Source organism: Rattus rattus, chromosome 1 (assembly GCF_011064425.1).
Source record: "Rattus rattus isolate New Zealand chromosome 1, Rrattus_CSIRO_v1, whole genome shotgun sequence".
NCBI lineage: Eukaryota > Metazoa > Chordata > Mammalia > Rodentia > Muridae > Rattus > Rattus rattus.
The window spans coordinates 197,851,941-197,874,662 of NC_046154.1; the positions used below are offsets into that span (position 1 = coordinate 197,851,941).

The window sequence follows — 22,722 nt, forward strand, 5'->3', positions numbered from 1 at the left end:
GTATGGAGGCTTCAGTCCTTCTTAGAAGGGGTTACAAAATGCTCACGGGAGGAAAGACAGAGACAAAGTATGGAGCAGAGACTGAAGGAAAGGCCATCCAGTGACTGCCCCGCCTGAGGATCCATCCCATATACAGACACCAAACCCAGTGGCTGTTGCGGATGTCAAGAAGTGCATGCTGACAGGAGCATGATATAGATGTCTCCTGAGAGGCTCTGCCAGAGCATGACAAATTCAGAGGCGAATGCACAAAGCCAACCATTGGAATGAGAATGGGCTCCCCACTGGAGGATTTAGAGAAAGGACTGAAGGAGCTGAAGGGGTTTGCAACCCCATAAGAACAACAATAACAACCAAACAGAGCTCCCAGGGACTAAACCACCATCCAAAGAGTACACATGAACAGACCCATGACTCCAGTCATATATGTAGCAGAGGATGGCCTTGTCAGGCATCAATGGGAGGAGAGGCTCTTGGTCCTATCAAGGCTCGATGCCTCAGTGTAGGGAAATGTCAGGGCAGAGAGGCTGGAGGGAGTGGGTGGATGGTTGGGTGGGGGAGTACCCTCATAGAAGCAGGGGTGGGGGAGGGTAGGATGGGATATTGGGTTTCTGGAGGGGAAACTGGGAAAAGGGATAACATTTGAAATGTAAATAAAAAAATATTTAATAAAAGAAAAAAATAATAGAAGGAAAAAGTGCTTTCCCCTATTTGAGTTTCAGCTGTCTCTGAAAGAGATTTCATACTCTTATTTCAAACTGTCTGCAGTCAGTGAGGTCTGAGCTAATGAGGAACACCAAGCATGGCATTCACGTGGTAAAATCACACACACTGGCACCTTGTCAGTGCATCATCCTCAGGTCCTATGCATGGGAAAGTAGAGCTACGTCTCTTGTGTCTCTCCAATTAGCTTACCAACGCTGGTGACAGAGGAAAGCCCCTGGGGTGAGCGCGTGCCCTCTGTGTATGTGCGACCCCTGCATTGCTGTCCATGACTGGCAGTCTACATGAGTAGAGCTCACATTGTGAATGTGCATACGGTTCCCCAAGCTGTGTGCCTAACAGCGAGTGAGACCGTGTTCTTTCTTGTGTAGACTGAGCCTTCTGCTTGGGCTTCCACCTCATCTCAGCTCTGCAGCTTTGTGATGCAAGAAGGAAGTTCCAGGGTCAGCAAGCAAGTAAACTAAAGAAAGTGGGAAAAGATGGTTTAATTATGCAGTTTGCTTGAGACTTCCCCATATTTCGCTGCCATGTTTAACGAACATCCTTCATTTCTACTGTGTTTGTAAATGTTTAGCCAAAACGACAAAGCTTTCTATCCCGTTCATTTTTTTTTAAAGAATCTTTCTAATTTAACTGATATCTTTTGCTAAAATTTCTGCTAGTCATAGTACAAAAGGAGACGCCTGGAAGCCATCTCCTCCAGAAAAGGCACTGGCCGAGCAGCATTGGAAATCCTTACATGGGTCAGCTTTCTGATGTCCAGTTATTCAAATGTGATAGCTTTAGACAAGGCACAAATACCTCGCTTATTTCAAGCAGTACAAGAAGCCAATATCTGAGCTTTACTGTACCCACACCAGCCACTCTGCAGTGTTCACTCTTTCTACCTCAATAAATACTGAACGTTTCCTTAACATTGTCGTAAGCCAAATAGGTGCCAATAAAGGCTGAAGTTTTCACACTAGAGAAAAGTGGAGGGCAATGTTTAACCTCACCACAGACTTTACTTTCTATTCCTGCTGTGGTAAAAGTTTAAAAAGGAATGTTTTCTATCAGTTCCCATGAGCTGGATCCCTTCACTCTGACTGGTACTCCACCACACTGTCTGAAAGCTGCCCTCTTCCGGCTATCTCCCTTTTAGCTGCCCTCTCTGCAAGGTTCCCTAGGTAGTAGTTACCATGCCTCACACACACACACCCCTCTCACACACACACACACACACACACACACACACACACACACATCTTGTTCTGCAGGCCCTTGCACATTCTCACTCCACGTGGGCAACAGAACCAGATCCGCACGATCCAACAACACGCTCTCAGCCATTTCTTTCACACGCTGTCCTTTTTAGCCCTGTAAAATCAAAGTTCCAGAAACTTGTAATTTAGCAATTAGATTTACATGTTAAATTCTCAACCCATAATTCATCCACACAATAAATTCACTGCCAACTGATAAAGATATAAACCGCCCACCTAGACAAGATAAAATCGATCTAGTTCACCTAAATCTGAGCCATCCTCCTCCATAGACTCCATTTGATCTCCTCCTTCCTCCTCTCTCCCGCCTTACAAAAACTTTGTCTCCGCCCTACTCTCTACTGTCCAATCACGTCACCTTGACATCAACCTACGTATTCCTGTGAAGAAAGACCATGACCAATGCAACTCTTACAGGAAAACATTTACCTGGGGCTGCCTTACAGTTTCAGAGGTTTCGTATATTATCATCCTCACAGGAAGATTTGACAATATACAGGCAGACGTGCAGGAGAGGTGGCTGAGAGTTCCACATCTGGATCCACAGGCAGCAGAAAAAGAGAGAGTGACTCTGGACCTGGCTTGAGCATCTGAAACCTCAAAGCCCACCCTGAGTGACACACTTCCTCTAACAAGGCCACGCCTACTAACAGTGCCATTCCCTCTGGGCCTCTGGGGGGGGGGGGCTGTTTTCATTCAAACCACCACGGTACCCAAACGCATATCCTTTGCAGCTACTTTATGCCGTGGGCAGTGCATGTGTTCAATGCCTGCTCTATGGTGCGTCATTTGTTCAGTTTGGGTCACTGAGATGAACTGATTTCCCACATAACTGCTTTATGCTGCAAGTTGCAGAATTGTACCACATGTGCTTCAGTTTTGAGGACTCTCTAAGCCGAGCTACTTTTTTTTCTTATAGCATCTCTGGATATCATGTAGATATATTTACTGTAGGATTCCAATGCCTTTGATTATGTTTCTCATACATTTTCTGCAATTTGGAAGTTCCTGGAACTCACTCTCTTCTTAGCATTTGCTGTTGCCTTTAAACTTTTACTATGGGTTCCAGAAGAAATCACCAGATGAAGTTGGTGATTCTTCTGCCTGTTGTGACTTGTCCTGAAGAATGGAATTGTGGGGATATATTGCATTTCTGAGGTCTCTTGTGTACTTTCCTTAGTACTGCTTAGAAATAGAAATGTTAAAGACTATGTGAAGTGTATGTACCTATGTGGGTCTGTTTTTAATGTATAAGCACATGTATGTATGTATATATACTTCTTCCTTCCTGTATTTCTCACATGACCCTGATATGCAGCTCACCAAGAGATGGAAACAATGTTTATGACAATGGCCCTGAATGATTTGCCTATCCATATTGTCCGCTATTTATTAAAAATAAATCTTGCTTTCACATGCAACATGGCTAAAAATTAAATGCATGGGAGTGCTCTTGTGAAGCTGTGACTTTGTAATTTTGAGGTGCCTGGAGGCAGGTGACAGGCCACAGGAGGTAGACTCAAGCAAGCTTCCGTTCTCATAAGCGGACCTCCTCTGAGGTGTTCCTGCTAATAGAATCTGATACAGTTGTGCATGATTACATTCATAATTGAAGTGTCCCAAAGCAGATCCGAAGTCCAGTAATGGAGCTGAGGAACAGTGATGGAAGCAAAGGTCCCTCCCACTCTGGGTGTTTGTAATTGCTGGTGGCTTGCTAATGGGAGAGCCGGAAGGGTGCTACTGAAAAGAGCGCTGAGGAATCATTGTGAAGCAAACGCTCATGTTCGGTGGCACTGAAACGCATTTCCCCCGTTCGTCCTAATTAAGCATACGAGCTAAAATCTTTTGTTCGGGCAAGATTTATGGGAAGAAAGAGTGAAGCTGATGAGGGAGACAGAACCCAAGGAGAGGCAGGCGAGCAAGTAATTCGTGGGGGAAGTTCTACATCTGAATAATTTGTCTCCGAAGCAAATGAAGATAATTTGAAATTTTTTGGACTATTAAATCTAGGTACCTGGATCTTAATCTTTTTTTTTTTTCACTTTGCTGCTGACAAATCGAGTTACAATGGACCATTTAATATCAGATGCGTTTTCCAGCTAACAACTCAGCATGCAGTTTGCCCACAGCATTAAAAAATTATATATCATATCTCTTTATTTTGATGATGGAAAGTGGAGGTCCCGAGTCGGGCAGTGGGAAAATGGGTCGACAGAGGCATGATTCCATTTATTTTTCCTTCCCTCCCACAATCGTTTGCTGTGAATGATTCACGATGAGTCACCGTGGCAGCATTTGGAAAGGAACAGCCCATGTAGTTAGGCAGGCATGAGTTCAAATCCTGTCTCTGACTCTTGTTAGCTGTTTGGCCTGGGGTAGGTTTTTAATTTCCCCAAGGTTAAGTTTTCTCATGTTGAATCACTGGGGCTATAATAGTGATGATTACAAAGTCAAATCCACTTTCAAGGAATTCCTACTGGGAGGCAGTGTTCAGAAAGGGTATCTGTGGTTGTCAGAGAATACAGCTGGCTCCTGCAGATCACTCTGGTTCTTTTCCCACTAGATAGAAGAGAGCTTTACCCTCTGAGCAGTGGTGGTTCGAATCCGGGCACATAATTAATACTGTTGTATTCAATCCTCAAGGGAATGCTGTGAGGTCAGCATTTAATAACAGGCAGCCAAAGCTCCAGAAGGATCGGGAGCTCATTCAAGACCACGCGTGGAGCAACACACACTATTGCACGCCAGTGAAGTCCTAGTGAGTTAGAAACAGCTCTAGAGTCTCTCGTTTAAAAAGTGTATTTCTGTCTTCACGCTCTTGTAAGGTTTTTTATCTGTATAATCAGTCTCTTACTGTAAAACCAGAGGGTATCTAGAGTATGGCTTTAAATAACAGAAACCAGGCTACCTTGATTCTGACAGACGAGTAAATCCTGCTTTAATCGGGCATGACAAAACGCAGGTCATCTGTTTGACAAGCAGTCATCTGCTCTGGCTTGACCTGGAGATGAGTTAACAAAGAAAAATACGTGACAACTCCAGTGTGTGAAATGCATTATTCTCAGGGCCTTGGATGCGACTTCTGCCCTCCTTTCCAATGTAGGACAAGCAAATAAGTGTTCTGACGCGGCATGCAGTGATGGGGACACACGCTTAGAAACTGGGCGTAAATTGGGGGATTTGCTTTACTTTTTAAGATTTATTCATTTTGTGTGTATGTGTATTTTGCTTGCATGTTGGTATGTGCTGTGTGTGTGTTTGTCTATCTCTGTGTGTGTGTGTGTGTGTGTGTGTGTGGTGGGGGTGGGTGGTGGTGGTGGTGGGTGGTGGTGGTGGTGGCCGTGGAAGCCAGAAGAGGTGTCAGATCTCCTGGCCCCGGCGTTGCAGACAGTTGTAATCTACCATGTGGATGCTAAGAGCTGAACCCTGGTCCTCTGTAAGAATAGCAGAGCCATCATCTCTCTAGTCCAAATCATAAACTTTTCAAAACAAAAAAAATCTTTAAAAATAAAGTAAGTTCAGAAGTGTGTCCTGAAGTTATCTAAAAACCAAGAGAGATGACGATTTGGGGGTAACATGGCCATGGTATTAATCACCCTGGGTCTTAATGATCACTGTGGAGTCTCTAATGGAACCCAGGCAGTCTGCTCAGTGATTCGGCTGCACGCCCAGCTCCCGGGTCTTCAGCTGAGCTACACACCCCTGCTCTGGAGCCCACGTGATTGTTGCATTAGGCTTAGAGCGCCTAAGGAGGGAATGGGTCACACCCCCTTATGACCACTCTATCCGTGCCTGTGGTGGATGTCACACTATCCACGCCTGTGGTGGACATCACCTTATCTAAGATGTATTCACACCTCTGGCTTCAGGAGCCCTAATGAAAAGTTTGAAATACTATAGTCAATAGGCTGTGGACAGTGGGCAATGGGCCTGGAGCATTGGGAATGGACAATGGGTAATGTCTAGAATATTAAAGGAGAAAAGAGAGTGTCCTGCATTTATGCAGTTAAGGATTATAAACCACTTGTGGGAAATGCTCACAAATGCTCGGTCAGTAGAGAAGAGTGGCACAGAGCAGGACAGAGAGGTATACAGTCAGACGGTTCCATCTCCTAAAACTCTCCGAGCCTCTTAGGTAAAAGGTATTCTTTCAAAAGATCTGTTGTATGTACTAGAAAGACCCTTGAATATTGTATCATAAATTAAATCATGACGGCTTTGTAGCAAAGTTGTATGATCCAGACATTTAGTGAGATGACTCTCTAAACTGAAATTTCAGGAGATTATCAAACATTGTCCTAACATGTAGGACACAGAATACTCACAGATGTAGTGGCTACAATGTGAAGGGTGTGTCTCTTTGTCCTCACAAATAGAATTCTCCAGAGAGTGTATGGAAACTTACCAAACAGCATATTGCTATTTTCAAAAGAAGATCTACAAGCCATGTGTGTAAATGTTTTGTCTGTGCCCTTTGTTGCATAGTAAACCTGGGCACAAAAGTTCATCTGTAGCAAGCTTCACGGCACCACATCGGCAAGGCCCTTGTTCCTGTAGTGATAAAATGCTAGGTGCTCACAGGATAGGGCACTTAATATACCCACACTGCCCTAGGATAAGGTATAAGAGCAGCTTCCTGTCACTTGCCAAGGAATATACAGCTTAGGATAAATGATGGCAAGTTATCCCTTAAGCCTAACATTTCTTTGATAAAATAAACTTAGGCATTTTGCAATTTGAAATTGAACGGAGTTCTCATGACAAAAGAAAAATCCAATTATATAGAAAGGTCTTAGATTTGTGCTGCCATAGAGTAAGTGCCTAGTGTTTTATTAAATTCATTTACTTGTTTGGTTGGGAAGGGCACCTGCCATATGTGGATGCAGGGGTTTTAGACGTCAAACTTGGGTTGCCAGGCTTGGGAGCAAGGCCTTTACCTACTGAGCTATCTCACAGGCTGGATCAAACCTGTTTATATCGATGTAGGTGAATACCTCTTTCCCTGAAGAGTGAAGTGCTTCTTAGACATACATTTAAAATGCAGCTTTGAGTAGCCCAGAGGAGCTACTCTGAGGCAATTCATACTTTCCATCAGATTTTCATTCTACTGCAAATCTGTTGACTCCTTGAGTATTCATTGAACTGTGGGAAATCATGAGCATGCCATCTGGAATCATCTAACTGATAAGTCAAAGGCTTAACGTGTACAGTACCTACTACATACAAAGAACGGGGAATGTGTGCTGAATTTAAGCTATTAAAGAAACAACCCATATCCTGAAGAAAGCGGGTCTCACCGGGGACAGTCCAGCCCTCTAGAATGTTGTTGATTCTTTGATGAGACAAATCTGCAGAGGCCCAACTACTTCTTCTCTCCTTAGAACTATCTTCTTCTCTCCTTAGTGGAAACTACATCAAGAAGCAAGGAGTTCTCATTTGTGGCTCAAACATTTAGCAATAGAAATGCCAGGGGCAGAAAATGTGCAATTTCATGCTCATTAATTTCAGAAAGGACTTAGAAATTAACCCAGCTAAAGAGACTCCCCTTCCAAAAGGCCTGCAATATCAAGGAGTAGAGTTACCACAGGCCACTTCCACGAGGTCTACAAGATGTTCAGGGCCACAACCGTCTTCTTTGTCCATGTACACCATTCTAAGAGGAGGGAGGGAGTATGTTGGAAACCTTCCCACTTCTAAGAGAACTGTGATTAGGCTGTGTGGAAGGGCAAGAGGTAGAGATGGTGTGAGGAAGTCTTTACCCCTGGCCCCGTCATAAGCAGGACTGAATGTCCATGTTCATTTGTGCTTTACTAGGGAGGGCATGATAACTCAATGCTACTTAGTCTTGGCACAGAAATGTTTATTAATATTATAGTCCTCACTGGCAATTTGATCAGAATTAACCTCACTCCTGAACTTAACCCCCGTAGAACTTTTGAAAAGTTTAAATTGAATAAAGGGATAGCAGGATTCACTCAAACTCTAGAATGTTATGCAGTCTTAACTTCATTTGAAGAACTAATTCCATAATCAAGTTGACAGTCACTATCCCAGAGGCCTAGAGAGGCCTATTCAGGTCACTGGTATCGGTTTACTAACTCCTTTGTGGGTGTCCGTGTACATCATCAGGTGAGGCAGGCCAGGTGACCTCTTGCTGCCTCTGAAGTTACTTGATGATGGACACACCAATAGGAGCAGAGCTTTAGACATTAATGACTGCATGAGTCATCTGGAGTTTTGGTCAAACACTGATTCCATAGGTTGGTAGGATCTGGAGTTCTACACCTTTGACAACCGTCTAGTATCTACTCATACAGGTTGCCCAAGGACCTTATTTTGAGATGCAGTGAGTTAGAAAACAGAACAGGAAAGCAGAACATTGGTCTTGAAAGATGGACATACAGCAATGTGGCATGCACAGTTGAAGTTGTTCTTAGCTGAAAAGCTTAATTGCTGAAGTAGTGTTAGCTTCAGCATGACACTGGGGAGAAACAGTTTTAATGAAGAAAGGGCTTATTAGGGTTCATGGTTGTGGTTTGTTGCATGTGATCCCGTGTGCTTGCACAGGACACTGTGGAACAGGAATCCACAGTGGAGCAAAGCAGCTCGGTTTATGGCTGACAAGAAGTCAGAGACAACAGGGGAAGACGCCGTGCCCCAGTGGCTCCCTCTAATTAGACCACACTACCTATTTTCCATCTCTTTTCCATCACGCCACTATCATAAGCTTACCAGAGGCTTTTTCCAGTGATGAGGTCGGAGTTCTCCGGATCCATTCGTTTCTCAGGAGCCAGTGAGCTAGCAATCAAGTCCCCAGCATGTAAGCCTGTGGGGCACATGCCACACTAAACCACACAAATGACCATATGGCTAAGAGCAACATAGCTTAGAAGACAGCCTAGCCTTGTGAAGAACGGAGCGCACCTTTCTTAATTAGCTTTCTTCTTGCACCTTTTGAGACTCTAATTTCATTATAATATTTCTTCCTTCCTGTTACTCCCTCTAAAGCCCCACATATGCTCCTTTCTGTTCGTCTTCAAATCTATGTCCTCTTCGCTAAGGCTTCTGCATGTATGTGTGTGTGTGCGTATGAGATAGAAAGGCATATGTATCTACATATATGTTCTAAATATAACCAGCTAGGTTTACATAATGCTACCTGTAGGTATGTTTTCAGGGCAAACCATTTGGCACAGGATGACCAATTGCTGTGCTCTTCCCTGGAGTGGACCTCCCTCCCCTGGTCCTAGCTTTACCCATTTGCTTCTTGTTCTTTGTGTAGTGTTGAGGCCTTGATGGCTTTTCCCTGTTCGAGTTGCCTTTGTTTTTAAGATGAAGCTGTGCTGTTTGGAGGATGCATTTTTCTTTTTAATGTCTATAAGTTTAGGCCCTGATCCCCTAAGACTGTAAAGCACATCTGTCTCTGAATTAGAAACTCTAATGAAACCTGCAGAGTCACGGTGGACATTAATGTCATGCAGATGTGAAATTAATGACAAGAGGCAGGAGGGAGAAGGGGTGGATGAAGTGAGAAAATCTTTTCTTAATAGGAGAGAGATCATGATGGAGGAGAATATTACCTCACCTCCTACCATCAAATTCAGCTCATTGCTGTTCACTTCTGCTTTAAAAGTAGCTGTGTAGAAGGCTTAATCAGAATGGCGAAGAGACAACTCATTCCTAATGGTTCAATACCAGTAGGTATTTTTGGCTGTTGTTGGGCTGTTGTCCCCACATGCCTAAGCAGTATTGCTGAAACCTGGGGAAACTAAGAAAGCCAGGTAGGGTAGCCAGGTAGATGCGTAGGGTAGCCTTGACTTGTCCCAAGCGAAACAGAATTGTTTTCACTGGGAAAAACGATGAGCGACTGAGATTTGTAGAGAGATATGAGGTCGTCTCCTTGAGTTTAAACTTTAGCTCCTGTGGATCCACCTTACACAGCTCTTTAACAAGAAGAGAAAGACCTAGGTCACCAATTCTGCCACCCAGATCTTTTCAAAGCTATTTTCCAGGAAATCTTAAGATTTTGAGGTTCTCATCAAACCACCATTGTAGTGAGAGCTGAACTGGAAGATAAGGGCACAAGAGAAAGAAACAACCACACTACGTTCTTGGGCAACAGGAGCGAGATCTATAGAACCACAGCTCAAGAAAAAAAATCACAATGGATGTAGACAAAAGCTTACTTTTCTCTTTTCAGATCGCAAGATTCTCTTTCAAGCCATGGTGGTGATTCTCTCTTTTTCCACCTCCACCGCCTCCCTCTGCACAGGCTTGGTTTCCCTCTAAGGAGAATCATCTTCCTATGCTTCCATTATCTTTTCTTCACTTCCTGCCTTACTTTGCACATAGTAGGTGCTAAAACTCATGGTCATTAATTGGGCTCAAGGGACAGATTTCCTTCACGGTGGGTTTTGCTGTGCTCCTTTGTGGAAGGCGGTGTTATCTTCTGCCTCCCAAAGGCTCGAGTGAGCCTCGTATCATGAGCTCCCTGCCTCCTCCTGCCGAGAGTTGGTCAGAAACATTTAAGTGCACCAAACATCTTTCCCCCCTAATCGAGAAGGTAAGAGATCTGCTGGCTTAGCAGGTGCCTCGGCGATGCATAATTAGTTGCTAGAAATTGTTTAGCATGGTTCTGATTAGTCTCAGCCAATGGAAATTAAATGTTATTTTCTTCAACAAAACTCCCGATGACCACCAGAGTAGTCAGGCCTGAACGATGGTCACATCCGGTTTTGAGAGGCTCAGATCCTGGAAATGGCACTGATTTGATGCCAGGCAATCCTTGAAGGGTACGATAAGGTGAGGGACCTGAGCCCCCTTCTCACCATGGGATGAACCTCCCAGCTCCAGCATGGGCTTTTTCCGTGATGCTCTGTGCAGCCATCCCCTTTAGACGACGACTACTCGCTTTTCAGGTTGATAAGCAGCAGCTTCACTTGGCCTAGCAATGAAGCCAGGTGAACTGTTCCCTGTGCTTTGCGCATGAATACTCTGACCAAACTGTGGCAGGTGAGGTGTACCAGCTAGTTTTGTGTCAACTTGACACAGCTGGAGTCATCCAAGGTGGGCATCCATTAAGAATATGCCTCCATAAGATCAGGCTGTAGGCAGACAAGCCTGTAGGGTGTTTTCTTCATTAGTCATCAATGGGTGAGAGCCCTGTTCACTGTAGGGGGAGCCATCGCCTGGCTGCTGCTTCTGGATTCTGTAAGAAAGTAGACTGAGCAAGCCATGTGAAACAGGCCAGTAAGCATTATCTCTCCATGGCCTCTGCATCAGGCCCTGCATCCAGGTTCCTGCCCTGTCTGAGTTCTTGTCCTGACTTCTTCTTCTTTTTTTTTTATTGGATATTTTACTTATATACATTTCAAATGTTATACCTTTTCCCGGTTTCCCCTCAGGAAACCCCCATCCCATCCTCCCTCTCCCTGCTTCTATGAGGGTGCTCCCTGACCCACCCACTCCTGCCTCCCTGCCCTGGCATTCCCCTACATTAGGGCATCAAGCCTCCCCAGAACCAAGCCTCTCCTCCCATTGATGTCTGACCAGGCCATTCTCTGCTACATATGTGGCTGGAGCCATGGGTCACTCCATGTGTACTGTTTGGTTGATGGTTTAGTCCCTGGGAGCTCTGGGGGGGTCTGGTTGGTTGATATTGTTGTTCTTCCTATGGGTTGCAAATCCCTTCAGCTCCTTTAGTGCTTTTCTGACTCCTCCATTGGGGTCCCCTTGTTCAGTCCAGTGGTTGGCTGCGAGCTTCCTCATCTGTATCAGTAAGGCTCTAGGAGATACTGTCAGGAGACAGCTATATAGGCTCCTGTCAGCATATTCTTGGTATCAGCAATAGTGACTGGGTTGGTGACTGCATATGGGATGGATCCCCAGGTGAGGCAGTCTCTGGATGGCCTTATTTTAGTCTCTGCTCCACTCTTTATGTCTGTATTTCCTCCCATGAGTATTTTGTTCCCCCTTCTAAGAAGGACTGAAGCATCCACACTTTGGTCCTCCTACTTCTTGAGCTTCATGTGGTCTGTGGATTGTATCTTAGGTATTCTGAGCTTTTGGGATAATATCCACTTATCAGTGAGTGCACACCATGTGTGTGGTTTTTTGTTGTTGTTGTTGTTGTTTTCTTTTTTGTTTTTGTGATTGGGTTACCTCACTCAGGATATTTTCTAGTTCCATCCATTTGCCAATGAATTTTATGAAGTCATTGTTTTTAATAGCTGAGTAGTACTCCATTGTGTAAATGTACCACATTTTCTGTATCCATTCTTCTGTTGAAGGACATGTGGGTTCTTTCCAGCTTCTGGCTATTATAAATAAGGCTACTCTGAACACTTCTTTCGATGATGAACAGTGAGATAGAAGCATTAGCCAAATAAACTGTTTCCTCCCCAAGTTGCTTTGATCATGGTGCTTTAGCACAGCAATAGTAACCCTGTCTAAGACATGAGGGCCAGAGGTCTTAGTGTATATTTAACTAAACCCCTTTGAACATCTGTCACCATGTTGATTCTCTGTGTCAATGGAAGGTACATCCCCACAGCCTCCTGGAGTGACTCTCAAAGGACCCTTGTGGTTCTCCATTACTAACAATATTCAAACCCCCGTGACAGTGGAAGGCCATCATGTGTGACAGTGATTATAGAGTTACAAAGATGTCATTAGAGAAGGCTGGCTGTTCTGACACCCTAGGTAACATTTATTTTCCCTTTCAACATTTGCGCAGTGAGCCATAGCTCATTGGTTAAACGTCTGTTTGGCCTCAAAGGTGACTTTTGAAAGGATCCCTTGTTAATAGGATCTACTGTCTATGAGAAAGTTGAATGTGACGTGAAAGTCAGAAGTCCTTTATTCAAAGGAATGGCATTAAGATAGCTTTCTGGGTATGGTGTTGCACATAATTCCAGAACTCAGCTGGTGAAGCAGGAACACCCAGAGTTCAAAGCCAGCTCAATTCCATAGCAAATCAGAAGCAATGTGGACTACATAAGACCTTGTTCGAGTATGTAAACCAGTTAGCAAATATTGCTTGACAGATCCTTTCAAAAACTGAAATAAATGTGAAAGAACATACAGTTACTATCAACTTTAGAACCAGTCACATCTCTCTAGCATGCCATAAAATGAAAGAGTAGTTTGGACTGTCACATTCCGTTTTCAGCTCGTAATAGCATTCAGATAACGATGGGACCTTATCAGGGATAATCTACAAACCTCAATTCCCCTCCCCAAGAAAAAGAAAGAAAAACAGAGGTGGGAGGAGGTATACTGACACACTTGTTCATGCGCCATAGTCTACCAGCAAAGTATCACTGAATGCCTATTGTAGATGCTGTTCTAGGACTGCAGTGAACTCATGTATTTTATATTTGATCTATGTTTAATTCATAAAGTGGTTGCCTCCCTAATACAAAAAGGGAAAGTATTCATATGTACCTTAAAAGATACCCAAAGGTTCTTTTAGGACCATACCGGGGAGCAATTAATTGTATTGGTGTTCCTTTTAGATTTTTATGATTCATGGGTAAATCTGAGGGGGCTGTAGAAATGTGGCAGTAGTGAGTGTGGCTCCCTGCATCTCTGTCAGGTAGCTCACCACTGTCTGAAATTCCAACTCCTGTAGATCCCTCCTGTGGCCTCTATTGGCACACATGCACACGCACACGCACACACACACACACACACACACACACACACAAATAATTTTAAATGTAACTTGGAGCCTATGCATTGGTTCAATTGTGCCGTTTTTTAAATATTCACTTCATGCACAGAAATGAGGAGGAGGAGGAAAGAGCATGTGCACATATTTCACAGTAGAGAAGGATCACACACTTCCCAGGCTTTCCCATGGGCAGGACCCACACCACGAAATGTCTGCTGGAGGGACCCACACCACACAATGTCTGCTGGAGGGACCCACACCACACAATGTCTGTTTGAGGGACCCACACCACACAATGTCTGCTTGAAGGACCCACAGTACACACTGTCTCTTGGTTTTGTGCACAAAAAAACCACATCATATGTTTGCATGCAGGCTTACTATTGGCCTTACTATAAAATTTTGTCTATCAAAGAAGAAATAAGGTTTTTTTTTTTAAAGTGAGAATAGGAAAATAAGAAATTCAGTCTAGGTTCAGTTTCAGTGTGTTTCCTTCTATAAACCTCTCTGGGTTTCACTATTAACCATAAAATTTCAAAAGCTATTTACATTGTCATCTAAATATGAAATTCTAGGAATAAATATACAAGTCTGCTTCAATACACATGTGAGGAACCATGCTGGAAGCCTCCATAGACTCCCATACATTTCTATGCAGGATTTAAAGGTCACAAGCTGAAGAGATGGCTCGGGTTTAAGAGAGCACACAGCTTTTGTAGAGGGCCTAAGGCTCAGTGCCCAACACCCACAGCAGGTGGCTCACAACTGTCTGTTATTCCAGCTCCAGGGGATTCAAATCCCTCTTCAGGACTCTGTGCAAACCTGTACTCATGTGCTCATATCCAGACCCACAGACTCACAGACAGACAGACAGACAGACAGGAGCATGCACACACAGAGACAGACATGCAGACAGACAGATCCATGCACATGTGTGCACACACACAAATATAAAAGTAAAATAAGAGGCTGGAAAGTTTCATCAGCACTTAAGAACCCTTGTTGCTCATCCAGAAAACCCAGGTTCAAGACCCAGCACCCATGTAGACTTTCACAACTCTCTGTAACTTCAGTCCCAGGGGAACTGATAGCGCCTGCAGGAAGTAGGAGGAAAGCATTCATGTGGTACACGCACATAAATACACACACACACACAGACACACACACACAGACACACACACATATGACTCTTGTCCTGTGACTTCTCTCACTTTTCACTTCCCAAATTTGAGTTGCGCTGAGTTTCGCTAAATCACCTCAAGAGAGCCGCAGTCCATTGTGCGCTGAGCAGCTGGAGGCCATGGGGCCTCTGCTGCGTGTATGGTGAAGGGGTGACTGCTCAGGTGGTTTCCTAGTAACTGAGTTAATCTGTCCTAAGCTGTCCCAGGCGTCTCTGCTGCTCAGCCCTGCACAGTGCTCATGACAAGTGTTTTGCCAGTCTCACTCCCAGTAGGCATTGCGACTCAAATACTGAACTTTTCCCATATGATTATTTTACCAATGCAGCTTTTGGGTTCTGGATAAGTATCTCCTTTCTCTTGTGCTTGGGAAAGGCATGCTTGATTCTGAGAGGGAGGATGTGGGTTGGGAATGGTTATCCAGATGCTGGTCAGGTGGCCAATCATTCAGTTTCGACCTTTTTACTAGAGGATCTCAGCCCTAAATCAAAAAAATAGCTTTCAAATATAAATGAGAAAACAATTTAACGGGGTTGACTACTTCTGTAATGCAAACAAGGTGAATTTCTTTCTTTTTTTCTTTCTTTCTTTTTAATGGTCTCTTTAAAATAGAGCATGAAGAAGAGATAACCCAAGAGTCTCCTGGGAAAATCCCTATTGCCCTTTAAGAAACCCCAACACCACGTTTAACCCAGGGTCTTACTGACAAATTAAAAACTGAAGATTTAAGTCTCAGCTCCTGACTGGGGGGTGTGATGGGCACCCCTTGGCTCAGTGCTCTGTCTCTGTAAATGTGCAGTTGCCACATTGTGGCTAAAGGAAAGGAGATACAGTATGGCAACAGTGTTGTGTAGAATCTCAGACATTTGCACAGGGACCCAGCCTGTCTGAACGACTGTTGTGTGAGAAACATGGTGTCTGGTTATTAAACTAACAGCACGAGAAGCTCACATGCCCTCTTCGGATGGGAATGGACAGTAGGACAAGTGGCCACTTTCGTGACGAAATGCTTGGATTTGTTTTACGCTATCTCATTGTTTTCAACACGGTACCTGCACTGAGAAGTCGCCAAGTCTCAAGATGCTGCTTCAGAAGCGTGTGGATGGTGTTGTTGATTCTCTTGGTACTCTACAGCTGCTAGCTTTGTTATGGTTGGAAAGAAATGAAAAGAATTGTGTGCTCAATGGCATATGAGCATGAGACAAACGTGCCTGCCATTTTTTAAGATAATTGCCATCGCCGCGGTGTTAATCTTTTGTCATTGCTTATAAAGACATTGCTCGTTTTTTTATGACGAAATCGTGAATCATTTCCAGGAAATGCACATCCCGGGGAAGAAATGAGCGCTTTGCCGTGGAAACACACCACTTAGTTGGGAGAATTAATGTGCACAGCCCTCCGATGATAAACCTTGCTGCCGAATTAAATGCTTGTTATGTTTAATAGTTTGCCATGTACGATATGATTCCTTTTAATCCTTTAATGATTTCCAGTTAAAACAATGACAGCAATAACAAACATGTCCCATGTGTCATTGTGTCACCTAGCTTGACAGAATGTGCTGGGTAATTATTTTACATGATTTTTTTTTTCCTCAAGCCATATCAATCTTGTTCTTAAGACTCTTAAGGTTTTACTCCCGCTGTCTCCTTCACTATTCGCAGGGATGCTTCAATCCAAACTAGGAAGCATTGTTCCATATTCTAACACTAACACGAGCTCTCCTGTGTCACCACTCATGATTCCAACTCCGAAGAAATCAGAAACAAATGACTTGACTTATAATTTGGTGGACCGACTCCTCCACAGTCTTGGCACCTCGTGTCTCAGTCACTGAACCTTTTCCCTAACGCTCATAAGTACATGAAGCTTCAACCCTCCATCTTCTCGGTTGCTCTTTGATTCGCTACTACTCCTGACTTTCTATTGCTCTATCGCTTGTTTTTAACCCACTCTTTAAAAGAATGAAATGGCTTATTGCAATACATAGCTTCTTGTACCCAAGCCATCTTTCCTTCCCATTTCTTTGCCTCTCCGATCTTACCTTTGGAATGACCCCACCCCTCTGCTTCACCCTGGATGCTTGCTCGTGCTCCCAACAAGAGCCTACTAACCGATATCTTCATCCTTCTGCAGTACTAATGCTCATTCATCTGCTTCTCTGAAATACTGCATTTTCTCTTCTTTGTTCCTCCCCCTGATTATTCTTCGTGTCCACTGGGCCATTTCGTTCAATCTTTTATCTTCCTGTCACACATATTCACTGTCTATTGGTGGATCTACATGACAGGCAGAGGATTGATGAGCCTATCAGCACTCTTCCTAATGTTAAAAAAGAAGTCTCCATGTACATTTTAGCTTTCGATCCTTACAACTCTAACGGGTACCTGAGAATGGTGTCCCTCTTTCTCAAGAAGGAACTGACATTCAAAGCATCCACACTCATCCTAAAATGCTCACCCAAATGTAGGACTCAGGTCATCAACTCTTTTCCTCCCCTCATGACTTCTCTCTCTGGAAGGATTGCAAACCATTATAGGTCTTCACCAGGCTAGAAACTGGATGGAAATTAACCACACCCTTCATTGTGCCTTTGCAGATGAGAGTCCCTACACTAAATCTGCCAGCCAGACAAAGCCGCCTGATGGAGCATTGGCTGTGAGGAGACAGAGCATCCCAGGTTAGACCAGACTGTTGGATATTTCGGCTGTTTTACTTATTTTTGAATCCTGTTGTTTGGTGGTCCTAAATGATTCCATCCTGGTACCCATGTTATTCAAAGAGCACAGACTGCACTCCACACAACTTGTATAACCAATAATCAAAAACTGGGTCAGGCGACCTTGCTGACCTACGAGGATTCATCTTGCAACCTGCCGCTGCCACGGAACCCCTTGCAAAATAACTAGAATTAATATCAAGTGTCTTTTACTTGTCGTGTGTCTGGTTTCAGCAGGATGGCGTTTATGGACGCGTCCATTTCTTTACTGAAGTGCCTGTCAGAGCAAAACCGTGTGCTGATGGTACGTGTGGAGGAAAAACACTTCCTATCTTCTCCCTTCTTCCAACCTTGGTTTGCTTCTGTTGGATAACTCTTTCGAACCTCTGGGTCTTGGTTTCCTTGGGAAAACGTGATGTAGACTCTTGTGAGACAATGAATGGAATTTTGTACATAAACCATTTGTGAGGACTCTATTAACAATTCTCTACCTCAAAACCAGTATTTTGGAAGCTTCAGTAGTTTGAGAACTAAAAGCCTAAGAGCATGTGCACTGTCAAATTAAAGAGGGAAGGAAATCCAAAGTATGATCTCAGCTTGATAATTAGAAGACTGTCTATAAAAGCACCTGCCTACAAGAGCGGGGCAAGAAGCATTCATAGGCCTTAAAGACTCATTTAAACCCTGTTTGTATATTTCATTAAGCATGATGAAAGCTAAGCTATAGGACATTAGAGTAGTTTCGGTTCTTAGGCAGTGGCAGACTCGTGTTCCCTATTCAGCTGAAGCGATTGGCCAGCCTATTGGTGAAAAGAGGGTGTTGCATTTGAATAAGAACAGGACAAGGCTAGTTTGTGGGAGACTTTGCTCAAGATTCCTCTCTGCTCTTCCAACAGTTGCCTGTGATTGCATTTAGTCTTGTTTGAAGCTTTAGGGCTATTAAGAAAGTTCATAGTTTAGAAGCAGACGTGAGTCCATTGTATCTTCTTATTTTGCTACACTGACGGCTCTGAAGTGGTTTCCATTCTGCAATTCGTTGGCATCTCCCAGTGCCAAGATGTCTATTCCAGTCTGTGAAACATCATCCTTAGTGCCAGTCACAGTTAGAAGCAGCCATGTCTGAGCTCTGTTCACAGCCATAAGAAAATACCGTATTGGAAGGTCAGTAATGTCAGCTCGGTATTGCCCTCTCCTTGACTTCTGTATCTTTGTTGGTAACTGGCGTTCCTCTGCTAGGAAGAGACGAGAGATTTCCCACTGCCCTTGCCTACTAGGGAAGTACACTGTAGCTTCGTGGTTAATAAGAATGTGAGATGTTTGGCTTTCTGTCCCTGGATTCCTTACCATGGGCTTAAACCCAATGGAACCAAATGCCCACAGACTGGGACCTCGGAAGCCACAAGTCAAAATATAATCATCTTCTATTATGTAGTCATTGCAGGCATGTGTCACAGTGACAAAACCCCACAGGCTGTTGTTCAGGGTTTCCTTCCATGGATTTTTCTAATGTCGCATACTAAATTGTAACTTACTTGAAGGGACAGACATTGTCTCTAAGTCACTGAACCATGTTTTTACATTACTCATTGGGTTAGCAGATTTATAAATCATAACTTTTGTTTCCTATCACACACGTGATGCTTTATTACAGAACTTTTGCTCTTCCAGGTGTGTGTGATTTAAAAGTTGCTGGGATTACAATTTCTTGTAGGCTTCATTGTTTTTTAGATATTTGACCACAGAGAAACCTTGTTTTGTTCATCCCTCATAGAGCAAGGGCCAGAGGGAACAGGTCTTCAAAAAATCCCCATTCTTAATCAAAGAGAAGAACAGCCAGCAGACAGAGAATGGTTAGTCATTCCTTACTAAAGCTTGCTTACACAGAAAACAACTTTCTCCTAACTCCTCCCCGACTGGCTAAGCATTCTTAGGACTCTAAGACTGCTTTGTTCTCTCACCTTAAAGCACCTGTAAACCCTTGTTTGGGAATAGGAAGGGCACAGCCTCGGAACCTTAGCAAGAAGTCACTTAGATCAAAGAGGTGTAACCCAGCATCAAGAGATCTTGACGATTCTCCTGCCATGTCCATGTTTGCTCTGGGACAGTCCTAGAGAGAAAATAGACAGGGGAAGAGGCCTGGTAAACTCGAGTTCACGATTTGCCAAAGCTTCTGTTGAAAAGTCCAAAGTGGTCTGTAGACTAAGCTGGATTCAATTCTGCATCTTTCCCCACTCTCTCCTCCTATGCTCACCTTCCAATCCCACTTCCCTTGGGGTTTTATTGCCATCCTCTGAGCAGGGCAGGAATGTTTAGAGCAGTACCTCCTTAAGAAGACAGTCTTGGCTTGCCAGCCACCTTCTGGTCTTTGTGGAGAGATGTCTCCCAAGGCAGGGGCTGTCCCAGAGCCATTTTACCTCACTGGCTCCTTCAGAGTGGGAGGCTGAAACCTTCAAAGGGTAGCATGTCCCGAGTCAGCCTACAAAGCTATGTACACCCAGTGATCCAATGGTGATCATTGAATTTACTCCTGTTAGTGATTTCTTTGATGGGTAGGAGAGGATAAGGTCAGAATGAACATCTTAGGATTGTCTGTAAATGTTTTATGGCAATTGAAGCTGGTGCTTGAAAGTTATCTAAGAATACAGATCCAGTACATAGGTAAGATTCTGTCACGCGGGCTGCACTATGCTCATGGCCTAGCAGATAGAGCTGCTCTGTACCAAAAGGGTGACTTTGAATGTTCACAGAAATATAATCTTTCATTTACTTCAGAACCCAATATCTCCACATACTCAAAATTAGTACAGTAATTACTTTATAATCATGAGTCGTATGGATCTTTCATTAAAGCCTTTCATCTCCCTCCTTTCGCTCCCAAAAAAGAAGGCAACATATTAAGAAGCTCTCAGGAGCCAAATGCATTTGCTTTGGATGAAAGGAAATGCATTATTAATATTATTTGTGTACTTCTCATTTTTAATAGTGCCCATTATGGCATAAAATATAAAAGCAAAAGTATTTTTTTTAGACTTTTAGAATAAGCTTTGGTAAATTTTCAGTGAAGGTAATAAGAGATGGCATGTCTGGTGCTGGGACAGGGAAGGCTGCATTTAAAGGTAACCTTCTGAAAAAAAATATTAATAAATAAGGAAGTGAAGTTTGAATCTTATTTCAAAGATAAAATGAGTTCTAGGTTCAAAGGTATTGTGGGCTAACAGACGCCATAAATGTAGCTTTATGAAAAAGCTTTTGATCTGAGGCCCTTCAGTTGGCAGACTACAGGCAAAGTGGAATTAGGCTAATTAAAGGGTTGCACAAATATTGAAAATCTGTTCAAACTTTGAATTTGACAGATTTTGAAATAGCTTATGGTTTTCCCTAAAGACAAGATTTTTAATCATATCTGTCTATTGTGTAAGGGGAGCGATGGGGCTTTGCATTAGACCCCAAATCCTGCAGTTGGTGTCGTATTGATTTGGCTTGCCTCCCTCTCCATACAAGGAACCTTGTTCATCAGAAAGAAGCTCGTTGTTCTGCTCACAAATGTGGGAAGTTACAAAATAGCATCTCTATCATCTTTCAGAAACTTTGGGACACAGAGGAAAAGTGTCTTAAATCTACATCCTGATTTAGGTCACAAAAAGTTGTGGAGGGTAATTTTTTTTTCCATTTGTGAACTATTAGAAAAGATATTAATTGATATGTTCATAAATGGTTGAGTCTCAATCTTTCTTTGTGGTCCCTTAGAGGTTTGGGCTAGACATGTAAATATGAGACTGAGAGCCTAAAATTTGTCCTCATCCAACAAGACGTACTCAGTAGAGCCATTAGGATCCAGGAAGGATCCACGTCTCAATTCCCAGATCTGGGAGGGGGAAAAAATGTCATGTCTTTGACATCATGGAGAGCTGGCAACCTTCAGTCACAGAGAGAGGACAAGTTTGAAGGTCTTTATTAACATCTCTGCTTATCATTTTCCTGTCATTGTTGTTCATACAATTTGATGCTTCATTGATCTAAATTCTCATTATTACAGCAGCCATCTAGAGTGACTTTGACACTGGACCTAATAGCTGTATCAGTTTTCAGGCACACAAAGGCCATTCGCTCAGCCTGATTCGACTTCACCTTTTTAGTTGTATCAGTGAACCTCTCCCAAAGAACGAAGGATCCTCACCAGATAAGAAATGGAAATCTGGTGTAGCCTCTGAGCATGAAATGTCACGCAAGCTGCAGATACTGTCCTCTGTCACTGAATCAGACTGTTCAGTCGGTGAGAATGTCGCCAGTGTCCGGAGATGCCACTGGACAAACATTTTCACTACACAGTCAGGCAGCGGGGCAAACGAGGGGCAGGGTCCTTTCCTGTTGGCATTCAGAGAGCCCCAAACAGTAATGTCTACAAGCATTCTAATCAGAAGGTATTTACTGAGATAGCCAGAATGGCTCAATAACTTTTAAATAAAGTTCTAGATGAGGGTCAAGAGGGTTGGCGACAATGCCATTCCCATGTCTACCCCTAGAGATTCTGTTTCTTCTTTCCCCCATAATACTTCCCACTGCCTGAAACTTATAAATATATTACTATTTTCTTTCTCAACTGCAATGCAAGTGACATAAAGACAGGTTGTGTTCTTGGTTTGGTCTCTCTAGTGGGCAGAACGGTACGTCACAGGCGCTAGGTGTGTATGGAATAAACAAATGAGCAAAGCCTCAGAGCAGCTGACTCTGCAAAGACCGCGGCATCCTGTGAGCAGTTGCAGCTCAATTGTGCAGGACCCTCCACTGTTACAACCGGCTCCTCAGAGTCTGCAGCAGATATTCACGCTGGTCTTGAGTGTGAACCAAATATAACGTTTCTAAGGAAACCACACTGCCCCAAAGTAATGAACAAAACATAGATCAACTAGAAGAGAAAGACTTCTAAAGGTCAGGGCTCTCTCCCTTGGCTCATTTGTTTCTCTTCGGGCAGAGTATATACGTGCAGACACCCTCCCTCGGAAGAAACAGTTTAAATACTGTCTCACCATAAAGCTGACAAAGTGAGCATGAATCATTTCGCCGTTACACCGTAGAGAAGAGCTAACGTGCGAGTAAAAGCATTCTAGAGTTCATAAATAGAACCACGCAGAATAGAATCCTTACCGATTATGGCCAGGACACGTT

At 43.5% G+C, this 22,722-nt stretch overlaps 1 protein-coding gene across 1 annotated transcript in view; it reads left to right on the plus strand.

The window, feature by feature from the left end:
• Positions 1-22,722, plus strand: part of Grip1 (glutamate receptor interacting protein 1) — a 383,638-nt gene that overhangs the window by 185,311 nt on the left and 175,605 nt on the right. Inside the window, exon 2 of the mRNA XM_032912970.1 lies at positions 17,437-17,517. Coding sequence (XP_032768861.1) covers positions 17,437-17,517 — 81 coding nt within the window. The remainder of the gene's footprint in view (positions 1-17,436; positions 17,518-22,722) is intronic.